At 40.2% G+C, this 12,837-nt stretch overlaps 2 protein-coding genes across 2 annotated transcripts; one reads left to right on the top strand and one right to left on the bottom strand.

The window, feature by feature from the left end:
- The first annotated feature begins 170 nt into the window (after positions 1 to 170).
- Positions 171 to 5,175, top strand: dnaja2b (DnaJ heat shock protein family (Hsp40) member A2b). Its single transcript, XM_079466339.1, has 9 exons — positions 171 to 491; positions 1,234 to 1,293; positions 1,808 to 2,037; positions 2,396 to 2,476; positions 2,568 to 2,701; positions 2,788 to 2,984; positions 3,489 to 3,633; positions 3,706 to 3,833; positions 4,079 to 5,175. Exons 1-9 carry the CDS (start codon positions 414 to 416, stop codon positions 4,265 to 4,267), a joined length of 1,242 nt encoding a protein of 413 aa, XP_079322465.1. The 5' UTR covers positions 171 to 413; the 3' UTR covers positions 4,268 to 5,175.
- Positions 4,389 to 8,943, bottom strand: LOC306899822 (uncharacterized protein). The gene is made up of 7 exons (XM_079466341.1): positions 8,889 to 8,943; positions 8,544 to 8,770; positions 7,211 to 7,438; positions 6,787 to 7,119; positions 6,499 to 6,585; positions 6,311 to 6,402; positions 4,389 to 5,219 (listed from the first exon to the last, which is right to left on the bottom strand). Exons 2-7 carry the CDS (start codon positions 8,760 to 8,762, stop codon positions 5,147 to 5,149), a joined length of 1,032 nt encoding a protein of 343 aa, XP_079322467.1. The 5' UTR covers positions 8,763 to 8,770; positions 8,889 to 8,943; the 3' UTR covers positions 4,389 to 5,146.
- Positions 8,944 to 12,837: the final 3,894 nt, after the last annotated feature.

A 12,837-nucleotide genomic window follows, 5' to 3' on the forward strand; every position in this document is an offset into this window, starting at 1 on the left:
GAGAAAATAATTCACTCATAAATAAAGTGAGGCAATGCCTTTTAATTTATCGCTCAAGATGTTAAAAACCTGAACCTTAGTACAAGCGTACTATACTAATTCCTACAGTTTATCAAGTTAATACTACAGACAAAATGTAGTATACATCAACCTAGTGTAGAACACTCCATGCGTGCTTTATTTTCATCATCTCAGGTCGTTCTTTTTGTCTACTTTTAATCAAATGGTAAAAAATATCTATTAAACGATACCATATTCAAAAACACCAACACAAATTAAAACGTTTTGTCAAAGTGGCGCAGGGGCGAGCTCGCGCATCGCTCAGCCGCGGCGGCGCGCACGTGACGTATCGCACCCGGCTTTCCGCTCTCTCTCCGCTCCTCCTCGCGCAGCTGCCGCACCGGTCTGCAGACATGGCGAACGTCGCAGACACAAAACTGTACGACATCCTCGGAGTGTCTCCGTCGGCCACCGAAAACGAGCTGAAAAAGGTACAAACGCTCCCTTCGGTCTATAGCGTCGTATCTTCCAGAAATCAGCGGTGCGCGTGACCTGGGATGCTGCGTGTTTTGCAGCATGCGTGCTGCTCAGATCCTCTAGCGCGGCCTTGTGTTGATGATGATGGACTGTTTTTATGGAGGACGAGATTCGTACGGATCTTAGCCGATATGTCGTTCGCGTGCTATCTGTGTACGTACAAGTTAAGCGTCAACGATGTTTACGCAATGGCTTTGTTTTGAGAGCATTTAGCTGCCAGGCGCTAAAGACAGCTGAAGGTTCTTCCTCATGCAGTTCAGCAACATTAATGGCTAACTTTAACGGGAACGGAAGAGCTGTCTTACCTGATGCTTTGCTGAATTTGAGTCCGTATCTGATGTGCAGTGTTGGTTTCGTGCGGTTCTTTATTATCTCCGTCCCATTTTAGGCTATTTTAGATGCGTACACCCACATGTTATTGTCCAAAGCCCCTTTGTTTGTCGGTGAACTGTTTAGCATTGATACATAAATCATCAGGGTGGTCATGTTGGCTTCGTTTGTTGTTATATCAAAATTCTGTCACCCTACTATTAAATTAAAAATGTTTCACTTCCCTTTAGCACTGAAGATGCAGCTTATTATCATATTATCAATAGATTACAAAACTGATTTTGAGGATTTACAAGGATACAAGTTACCAAACAATTACCAATGTAAAAAAATTGATTCGTCCTTTTTTTGTGATTTTATTTTCAGGCATACCGGAAGTTGGCAAAAGAATACCACCCTGATAAGAACCCTAATGCAGGTGACAAGGTAAGGACGTATTGATTTTAGTTGTCTTCTGATATCAAAAACAGTTTGAAGGACGTTTTCACTTCGCAGGATGTTTACAAAACTCTTTTTTTTTGATAACACCTAAATTAACTAAATCCACAAAAGAGGGTCGAGCTTTCTCATACGTAGCACCTGAACTCTGGAATAACCTTCCCGAAGCTATTCCAGAGGATCAGACATGCTCGTCCAAGATGCATCTTTTCAGCCAAGCATTCACTTAATGCAAAATATGCTAAATAAACCACCAGGAGTCTGCTGACATTAGATATTTTATATTATATATAAACACCATGTAGTGTGTTTTTCGATTTTTCTTATTTTCCCCTGTAAAGCTGCTTTGGAACAATGCACATTGTGAAAAGCGCTTTATAAATAAAATAGATTTTTATATTTTGTATTGCGAGAGCGTTTTAAATGATACGACTCCTTCAATAGACTTATAAATGTTGCCATAATAAAAAATTTGACCGTGGCCATGCGATATGATTGTTAGTTTAAGGAGATCAGTTTCGCGTATGAGGTTTTGACGAACCCGGAGAAGAAGGAGCTATACGACCGGTATGGAGAGCAGGGCTTGCGCGAGGGCGGTGGTGGCGGAGCCGGGATGGAGGATATCTTCTCTCACATCTTTGGTGGAGGTCTGTTCGGCTTCATGGGAGGCCAGAGCAGCAGGAGCAGAAATGGGGCCAGACGGAAAGGAGAGGACATGATACACCCGCTAAAGTGAGTGATGCTTAAAACAAGACCTTCTTCTTTTCATGCACAAAGAATCAGGTTAAATCGGATGACTGTTCTGTGTCTGACCTATTTTACATGTAGGGTGATGATGTTTTAAAGATTTGACCATTTCTTTCAATCACTCACCCTATTTTATGGGTCGTTTCAAATTCATTCTTTCATCTGTGGAACACAACAGAAGAAATTTTGAGAAATGTCCCGGTGGTTTTGTGTCCATATAATGGAAGTCAATTGGGTACCAACTTTCTTCAAAATATCAGGTTTGGAATGACATGATGGTGAGTAATTGATTTAAAAAAAAAAGTATTCCCTACCTTACTTTCTACCTTTTTTACACTTATAGAGTGTCTTTGGAAGACGTATACAACGGAAAAACTACCAAACTACAGCTCAGCAAGAATGTACTATGTAGTGCCTGCAATGGGTGAGTATTTCATGTTTTCAGGGCTATGAAAGTATTCAGCTGCTGTAGATTTTTGTCAAAATGCCTCTTATTGTCTGTTTCACATTCTCAGTCAAGGAGGTAAAACGGGAGCGGTGCAGAAGTGTGCCACATGTAGGGGTCGTGGCATGCGGATCTTGATCAGACAGTTGGCCCCTGGCATGGTTCAGCAGATGCAGTCTGTGTGCACTGACTGCAATGGAGAGGGTATATATTCAACACTACCTGTTGTTCTTCTATCGAGTTGGTTTTAAGTATTTTGTCGACGTTTTGACTGCGGTTCCTGTTTGCAGGGGAGGTGATCAGTGAGAAAGACCGCTGCAAAGAGTGCGACGGCCGGAAAGTGTCTAAAGAGGTGAAGGTCTTGGAGGTGCACGTGGATAAAGGCATGAGACACGGACAAAAGATCACATTTAGTGGAGAGGCAGATCAGTCGCCCAACACGGAACCTGGAGATATTATATTGGTCCTGCAGGAGAAGGAGCATGAGGTGAGACAACGTGAGGTTGCTGAACAGACGCGTCCATAAGTCATTCATTGGTTACAAAAATGGGCTAAAATCGTTCTTTGATGGGGGGGGGGGTTATTTTCGAAGTCAAGATTTAGCGGGGTTTTATCAGTCTACTTTGTTAGGAAGGCAGGTTTGGTTAATGCTATAATAAACTCTTTCAAGAAACCAGTCACAGGAGGTGCGACAGTTCAGGAGCTGGAATTGAATCTTAAATGGACACATAAGAGATTAAAGTCCACTTCAGATAGAACCACACAGAGAAATGAGTTCGAAATTTTGTCGTCTTTGCTCATGAGTGCTTAGTTCAGGACATTTTTGGGATTATGGTGCAGTTACGATATGTACCAGCACGGGCTATCTAGATCCTCCCAACAAGTCAAACCTATTTGTTGAAAGCCAAAGCCTGGCAAAATTAGATCAGTACTTAACAATTGGAAATGCTGTAAGCAAATCAGCGTCACGTGTTGTCCTCGTGTTGCACAGGAGTTCCGTCGGGATGGCAGCGACCTCCACATATCCCACAGGATTGGTCTTGTGGAGGCACTCTGTGGATTTCAGTTCATGCTCACGCACCTCGACGGACGACATCTTGTCATCAAAAATCCTCCTGGAAAAGTCATAGAGCCAGGTGAGTCAAACTGTAAGTAAATGTGGGTTGTTTTTTCTATGAAGTGTTGTGATGATACCGTTGTGTTGTCAGGTTCCATGAGGGTCGTCCGGGGGGAAGGAATGCCTCAGTACAGAAACCCGTTTGAGAAGGGAGATCTGTACATCAAGTTTGACGTGCAGTTTCCAGACAACAGCTGGATAAGCACAGAGAAACTAACAGTACGTTTTCTGAACGCATGCAGTTGCTCCGTTTAAAATTTTGATAAATAACGAATTGAATGGTTTTATTTTAAATAATAATTTTTTTGGGCGTGTTGCAATGCATTCTGGGATTTCCCTGACTGATACTGTACTAAAGTGCAGTTATTCTCACAAAGCAGAAATGTTTTTAAGATAAATACTGAACTGAGATGTTGTCATTGGCTAAAGTACACTTAGTATTGTTTAAATGTGTCTTCACGCAGGAGTTGGAGGATCTGTTGCCGTCACGTTCAGAAGTTCCTGTCATATCAGCTGATGCCGAAGAGGTGGATTTGCAGGACTTTGATATCAGTCAGGGGTCGTCTGGCGGTCAACGCCGTGAAGCTTACAACGACAGCTCCGACGAGGAGGGCGGTCCACATGGACCGGGGGTGCAGTGCGCCCACCAGTAGTCCCCGAATTCTTTGCGAATTGGTTTGGGGAGTATTAAGATCCCCTGTTGTTGGACAGATCCCCCCTCCCCGTCAATCATTCTTCACACCATGTAGTGAACCGAACACATACACACACACACACAATAGTAAGACTTTAATGATAACACACATGCACTGACATCATTAACCTGCAGTCTACAACTTTTCACATAAACAAACACACAAAGAACAGACTTTAAGCATAACAAAAGACGAAGCAAAGTAATTTAATCATCACTATCGTTTCCATTGTAGACTTTCACAGTATATATGCTCTCCGAATATATAAACGTTGATGTTGGTGGAGAGTCAGACTTTGTTGTTTAAGTTACAAGTAACGCACGCACAAATCTGTTAAGAGACTGAGATAATGTGGAGTTTCCTGAAGTTTAATAAAATATTCAGTTGTGTTTCATTATATGCTCGCCAGTCATCCTGCGCTGTTATGTAAGAAATCTATAATATAATACCGGTTTATTTTCGATGGGAGACTTAAAAGTGAATCACGGTCGCACGTGGGCAACAGTGAACACGCTTTTATCGAAAAAGTGTGATTGATTAAATAAAGGTTGAAAATAATCAAGATGTTAATGTTTTACCGTGCTCATGTTACGCAATAAACATACAAATTCATGCATTTCCTCTAGTTTTGCCAAAGAAACACAACATTCTCAACATGGTCAACAGCCAATGTGTGCATGCATTGTAAGCACTACTATCGATCGATGTGGGGCAACAAGGAAACACATTGCCTATAAAAGTTGCTATTATTAAATCACAGTTACTTTCGTGCTCAAACATGAATAAAGTTGATGAATGATTGTAGTGTGCTCTTTGGTGTATGTGGCAGCACGAGCATTAATGGCTTTCTTCGGTTTCTGCCATGCGTTGCGCAGTGGGTGCGATGAGCTCTTTAAAGCCAGTGGTGTTTCTGTAAACCCAAAACAAAGAGCTTATCTTATATTCTTGTTCTCTTAAAGAAACTAATGAAACCATATCATATTTTCAAATAAGGACAGAGCAAAACCATTAAAGGAGTCTATTACTTATCGTATAACTTGAAATAGAAATGACAGAACTTCTGGTACGGTACTAATTTTAGTTCCTTAAGTGAAGCCTCTGGTCAAGAAAGTTGTGGTGGTAAATGATGGGAGGTTTTGGGAATGGATCAGTATGGGTGATTCTCACGAAATCTTGGTTTCAAGATGTCAAACATGATTTTCTTAAAAACACTCGCAAATTTCCTTTTTATTTATTAAAAACAAGGTATGAAATTCAACAGAGTTGAACACTTATTTGATTTGTTTTACAAAAGTAGGCTTTTAAAATTCTCGGAACCAGTTAATACGTTGAAAACCGTCAAACCTATTGCATGTTTTGCTAAACAATATCGAAGCCATGATGCCTAAGCAAATTTGTATTAATCATACATAAGATATTAATGAAGTATATTTTAATGGATTATACATGTATATCTTTTTAAATATGAAAAACTACCTTGAGAATGCACACAGCATGAAAAGAGAATATTAAGCTTTTAACTAGGAAAATATGCAATAATATGTTAACCTGGTAGCCGTTTGAGTAATGGTAGATGTGTTTCTTCACATAAAATCAAACTTAATGTACATATATTTGTGTGTGTAAACAGTCCTTTAAAAATGTTGAGGTTGAGAATGCCAGTTATGGATACTTCTTCATTTTTATTATACATACATTGTGTCATTTGAGAACATCTAGTATACATCCAATTGTTTTTTTCCTGAAAGTTTTAAATTGATTATTTTTAAATTACAACATATCTACAAGTCTACACATATAGAAGTCGGGACATGTTAGGGTGATGAGAATTTGAGCAGAAAAGCAATTCAATTATAAAATAAATTTCTATGTTAAAGTTTTCCTTTTTCAAATGATTGATGATCATGTTTTTGTGTTACCGAATAAGATGTTCTCAAATTAAAATGATGTTTCAGTGGTTTCGTGGGAATGACCCGTAACATGTTTGAGATTGTACGTTACCTCTCTCGTCTGGTCTGAAGAATGCACGAGCGCTCTCTCCTCATCTGCTCGAGTTTCTCTCTTACTAACGTTTTCTGTTGTTGCTCGTCCTCCTAGAACATTCCGTCATGTAGATTTGTAACAAAAGAAAAAACTACCTATTTTAGGATTTGTAAGGTCTAGAAAAACATTTAAAAAATGATCCGTACCTGTCGTAGTGTGTCGGCTAGATGCGTCAGACCCAACAGATCCTCATCGGCCTTCCGACTCTGCACGATTGCCAGTCGCTCCTGAACCTGATAAGAAACAGTCACAAATAGTCATTTTGCAATTTACAACATCCAAGCTAACACAAATATGTTGTAAGAACGTTACGTTAACATTTCTGTCAAGTTATTATATCTGAATGTCTTAAACATTTCACTAACAATGCAGGAGTAACATTTTTATACAAAGGTTTAGCGATTTAAATGTTTTGTGTGGATTGGTGTACTGACTCTCAGTAGTTGTCTGTCTCGGTCACGTTGCCAGCGTCTCTCTGCTCTCCTCTGGATGTTCACCAGACAACGCATGGTGGCCTCCCGCTGCAGCTGCTGATCTTCACCTCCTCTCTCATGCGTCTCCTCCTTCCTCCTCTGCTCCTGCTGCTGTGACGTCTCCATCTCACGGGCATCAAATGTGTGTGTCTTTTCCTGATCTGTGGACTGTGTGCTTGCTGGCAGCGTGCTGGTGTCTGTTGTGTCAGTGGATTGTGTTGTGATGGGTTGATGGTCAGTGAGGGGTTGGATCGTGTGCTGTTGATCTCCGACATCTTCCTTCTGGTTTTCATCCTGGTTGAAACAAGCATCCACGAGAAAGAGAATGCTTGAGTAGCACAAGAGTTTGTCGGGTTTCAATATATTATTAATGTAAGATTCTTACAGCAACGAACGCTGGGTGGTCTTGTGTGGCTTGAGTCTGAATCTCTGTCTGTGTTTCTTCGGCTCTTGGTTGGAGTGAGACGGGGCTTTTGTTTTCCAGGTGTGTAAATGTGTTCACTTCATGTGGAGTTGTGTTGGGAATATTTACACCGTTCTGAACTGTGTTCGCAGATATCTCGTGCTGTATTCTAGTGTCTGGGTTCACTTCTTGTACAGCTGAGGTCACTTTCTGGAAGACAATTTTTACACTGTACACTGTAAACCTGTGATTTTACTGTTACTTTCTTTTACAAGCATTTTAGAAATACGGTCAAACCCATAGAAATTACAGAAAAAGACGAAAACGTGTCCATTTACAGATTTTTTTATTTCTTTTTTCGGTATATTTTTGACGTGCCAGCTGACAGATTTTTTTACAGGATTGTCTTTAAGCACAGAAAAAATATTAAATAAATAAAAAGACTTCAAATTTACAAGAAAACATTAAAACCGTATTTTAACAGGGAAAACTGTAATTTTACGGTATATTGAAACGTATTCTTTTCTTTTTATGAAAAATGTGTGTCATAATTTTCACATGCAAATGGGGTGTACAGTATATGAAACTCTTAATGTAAAAATGATCCGTTAATTTTAAAGTCCCCATGAACCGATAGCTGCGATCGTTTGACGTGTTTTGACGCATTACTGATGTGGTGAGGAAGGCGGTACGAGAGCCATGAGGCGGGGCCGCTGGCGTGAGTGATAAGTGCAAGCAAAGTTTTATTGTTTAAATGTTCGCCGGTTCCCGCCTCCTTCCTTCCCTTCTATGGATCTCATTACAACTGAGTAAATAAAAAAATAAAAATAGTGGCCGTGGCTTGCGTTTCTTCACTGCGGCCTGATTTGATGTATAGAAACAGCTTTTGTTTTTTTAAATGGAAGTGTTAGCAGACTGATAGTTGAAGGGACCGTAGATTAGCATGCCGACTATGGGGTCGCAGAAGCTCACCGGCACCATCTTGTGCAACATTATAGGTTGTCTTTAGGAACAAAAATGGAATTGTTCAAAAGTGTACATGGCCCCATCTTGTTTTTTATGGCAACAATCAGACTTGACCGTAAGCATATGTTTCTGTGAAATACCACAGGTTAAAAACCTCATCAAATATAATGGTTTTTATGTTTTTTTATCATTCCACAAACCTGTAAGGAGATTTCACTTTCAAACCCAACACAAAACACCAATTTTGGTTCCAAAGATCAAAGAAAGGCATCAGGGAGTTCAACGACATAAAGGTGAATAAATAATAACACATTTTTGGATGACAATCCCTTAGACAAAATAAGTGTACCTGAGTCCGCTCATGTCCATGCGCTGGTTTGCACCAGGCCAATGCGATCAGAGAGTTCTGTTTCTCTACCAAAATCTCCTCATTGTTTTCTCTGCTCTCAAGGACGCTCTCTCTTGTCGCTCTTTCTCCATTCCTCATCTCCATCACGCCCGCCTCATCTCTAGGGTCTCTAACACACAGAATCTCCAAATATGGCGGGTCTTCGGGATCTAAAGCCATGCCACATCCTGAAAACACAGAAATACTTCATAACAATTTTTTTATATTATATTATGAATGTTACTAAATTATTATAGAACTATACACTAAATTATACATTATTAAAATAAATGACAATAGACTGACATGTTTGAAGAAGGCATAAGGCAAGCATTAAAAAGGCTTGTTTGGCATATACCAGTACAGATTTCTTGTTTTTCAGGGTCAAGTGATCCTGCCTGGAGATATTCAGCTCGCTCAGTCTCCTTAAAGAGACATTAGACACATTCACTCTTTGGCAAAAAACGTATTCCAGATTCTGTTCTTTCGCTAGTTTTGTAATCTTACCGCGTTTGGCTTGGTGATGGATCGCGTGGGTGCACGTGACTGTAAAACATCCCGCAGGTTGGTGAACGCGGGTCTGTGTAGCTCTGTCTCATATTCGTGTAGTAGACTGAGAAGACCCCCAAGTTCCTAGGAAGAGAGGAGATATTTATTCATACACATAATAAGAGTGAAATGGTAAAACGGTGTAGTCCAACTCTTTTATGCATTAAATAAATGACTTTATATACGTATGCAGTATTCCTGTAGCTCATTTGGCTGAGCATCCCAAAGAAAACAAACTGAAACATATGGACTGCATGGACAAAATACATTTGCCAAATGCACGAACATAAACGTAAATGATTAAATTCATGTTTTTGAGATTCACCAGATCTAGCAGTGAGCATAAAACGGTCCAGGTCTCATCTTCATGTGCTTGTGTAAGCTGGGTCAGCAAATGCACTGCACATTCGCCCCATGACACATCTATCCCAGAACACCCTGGGGCCAGCGGTGCAGTATTAGAGCCATGTGCTTCCTGCAGAGAGACTTTGATTTGATGTAGTCTGGACACACAGCTCTGGTCATCTGCATCTGCCACGTCTTAAAGGCACCAACACACAAACATGCTTAATGAAAACCAGAAATGGCAAAATTGTTAAATGATAACACGTCCTTGTGTTTGACTGAAGAAGCATTTGGAAAGACGTGTAATAACTGTTGCTTCTCGGTCCTTGAAGGCCATTTTTGGAAACCCTGTTCAAGATTTCCACCAATCGATTCCTTTCCTGCTCTTGACACAGAACCAGCAACTGCAGCACAGCCTGATGGGAAAAAGACTTACATTGTAAAACAGTTAGTTCACCCAAAAATGAAATGTATTTTATTTACTAATAATCATGTCATTCCAATCATGTATGACTTACTTTCTTCTGCAGAACAACACTGGTAACCAAACAACAATGGACCCCATTGACTTTCATTGTATGGACACTGAGACATTTCTCAAAATATCTTCTTTTTCGTTCCACAAAGAAGAGAAAGTCATACAGGTTTGGTAGGGTGAATAAATAAAAGATGACCGAATTTCCTTCTTGAGCTTGTGCGTTTGTGTATGTACCTGTTGTATACAGCTTCCTGTCGTCCTGCTCTGTTGTTTTTCTCCAGTGGGATCTAGATGTTCTTGCAGCCAAATCCCAGCGAGTTCTTGACTGACAGAGTCTCTCATAAAGGGCCTGAACAAAAGGTGGGTTTAGTTTGAGCTTGCAAACTTTCGAGTGAAAATAAGTCATGGAATGTAAATACGGACGTTTTAACACTTACCATCTGTGCCAGTGTTGTCTGGCGACCAGCAGCGCAGTGCGGGACTGATTTTCTCTCTCGGCTCTCCGTACAGCGACACACATACTGAGATATATGACGCGCAACGCTTCCCGTTCCACTCTGTGACCAATGAGCAATTCACGTAAGCAATGGTATAGATCACAACTTGCATTAAGTAAATTTCTGGCCTAAACATTGTTGACCTTTGACCTGCTAAAGCTCTTGGCCAATCATTTTTTCTCAACCAATTCTCACAACAACCTTTGAATGAGAGCGTTGAGAGACTCCTTCTCTTCTTGATAACGAGACTCCAGTTCAGACAGGTAGATGATAGCAGTCCAAGCCTCTTCTTTCGGTAGAGATGACCACGCTTGATCTCTGCTTTTGAGACTCTCGGAACACCCCCGCAGGACCACCGAAGAACAGCTCCTACCAAATCCATCAGAAATAAAGCCACGAGTGTCAGTGGTGCATGTTTAAAAGACTTACTGGCTAAAGACATCTGAGAGGAAACATTACAACCGAGCAAATTGACTTGCAGGTCTAGGTATTAGTCAAAATGTGTACCTGTAGCATCGGAGGGCCCCAGGCAGCCAACACATTTTGAGCCAGTCCCTTTGTCTGTAGGCTTGTTCTACAGATGCCCCCAGTTCACATACACACTCAACCTGTTGCCATGGTGACATAGACTCCCACCAAACCATGCCTTTAATAACAAAAAGCACATTCAATGGAAAATACTAAGAATATTTCCATGTGACCCATGATTCCCTCTCACCGTACTCATCCTGTAGCATCTCTCGGTACAGTCGCTCTTTGATGATGTCATATTTATAGTGCAGGAGTTGCAGGATGTCCTCGCCGTGGAGACACATGCTGCCATGATTCATAATGACTTCACGGTTGAGAGGAGACGGTAGCAGAGTCCAAACACCGTCAAGAACAAGCCTGGATGCAGGAGATAATATTTTAAATTGATCAGAAATAATATCGAGTGTTTGAATAAAAGTGCGTTTATGTGTTTACCTGATGTAAAGTCTCTTGGCTTTGTTCTGAAGACACAAGATATTAAACTGCTCGGTGTCCTGCTCCTAAAAGAACAATTAGAAGCAATAGCTCACATATACACACATTCAGTAAGCAAACACTTAAAATCTTTATAAAAATGCAACTAAGAAGTAGAAATTCAATGAATAATAATGTTTTTTGCCGTGCACAATGCAAAATAAAAGTTTATCAGAAGAGTAAAACTTAAATAGTATAACTGAAATATGTTGACAGTATATTTTTATTTGACATTGCAAATTAATGTTCATATGTTGTGTAAACTAACTTACACCTTTTATAATATATCAAATATACAGTATAAATATTCAATCAATTACAAAATCAAAAATGACGTCAGTTAATACCTGTAGTTTGGGCCGGTAGCTGATTGTAAGTGATTTTATGTTGTGCTGGAGCGTATGGTCGATTCTACCAGCTTTTAACATCTGAAGATCCCAAAACAACTACAGAAGACACAAGGTCACATACTTCACAGAAAAAAATCACGAAAAAGATTCATGTACGGTTGAGAATCAAGCTCAGATTGTAAGAAACAATGAATGATTTACATAATTCTGGATTTTCTTTAACCCATGGTTGGTTTCAAAAGGGTCAAAACCCAACCGTTGGTTTAAATTAACCCTAAAAATGTTTCTATTTCACCCTTGGGTCAAAAATAAACCAGCATCTTTGTGCGAGTGTGCGAAAATGAGTCTTACAAATAAATACATTTATGTCAATTTAATGTAACACAAAAGAAGGCCTCACCCTTAATGATGAATATATACTGAACAAGGAGAATGCAATTTAAAAAGTACCTCTTCTCTCATCTCACGTTCCCTCTCCATCACTAAGAGAACATGCAGAACGCTTCTGGCTGAACATGAGCCTTCATTCTCACCTCTGACCTGAACACATCATACAGTGATGTCAGACATCTTTATTTCTGCACAAGGTTATGAAACTGTTGAGTAACACATTCACCTGTGAAACGGCTCTCTTTGCGTCCTCTAGATTCGTGGAGATGAGGAAGATATTAGTGTAGAGTGAACATATCATCTCCATGCCAATCTCCTCATCCTCCTGTATGCCGAGTAGCTCACAGACCAAATTCAAACAGTCTTCCATCCCACAAGACAATGACATCAAACACTTGTGTCTTCCACCTGAAACAGCAAAGTGCTGGACGAATAGATACATAAAGCTAGTGGAGTAGTGGATGACTTAAAAGTGCGTATAAATAGCTTGAGATTAAATGTATGCAACCACAAACAAGAAAAGAGAAAGTGTCTCACCTGTTTGATGAGCCGATCTTCATGAATGATGCACGATTACAACAAAGCAGCATCTGTTGCCGAGGTAACCACTAGTGTCAGGTTGCAAGTGAAGACGGACAGCT

Source organism: Barbatula barbatula, assembly GCF_947034865.1.
Source record: "Barbatula barbatula genome assembly, chromosome: 10".
NCBI lineage: Eukaryota > Metazoa > Chordata > Actinopteri > Cypriniformes > Nemacheilidae > Barbatula > Barbatula barbatula.

Excerpts from the sequence above, each read along its gene's own strand:
- LOC306899822 (XM_079466341.1), bottom strand. The coding sequence starts at position 8,762 with ATGGCTTTAGATCCCGAAGACCCGCCATATTTGGAGATTCTGTGTGTT. Across the intron at positions 6,586-6,786 it reads GAGACAGACAACTACTGAGA|GTTCAGGAGCGACTGGCAAT; the intron begins GTCAGTACACCA and ends GTTTCTTATCAG. Across the intron at positions 5,220-6,310 it reads CTTCAGACCAGACGAGAGAG|AAACACCACTGGCTTTAAAG; the intron begins GTAACGTACAAT and ends TTGGGTTTACAG.
- dnaja2b (XM_079466339.1), top strand. The coding sequence starts at position 414 with ATGGCGAACGTCGCAGACACAAAACTGTACGACATCCTCGGAGTGTCT. Across the intron at positions 2,038-2,395 it reads GACATGATACACCCGCTAAA|AGTGTCTTTGGAAGACGTAT; the intron begins GTGAGTGATGCT and ends TTACACTTATAG. Across the intron at positions 2,477-2,567 it reads CTATGTAGTGCCTGCAATGG|TCAAGGAGGTAAAACGGGAG; the intron begins GTGAGTATTTCA and ends TCACATTCTCAG.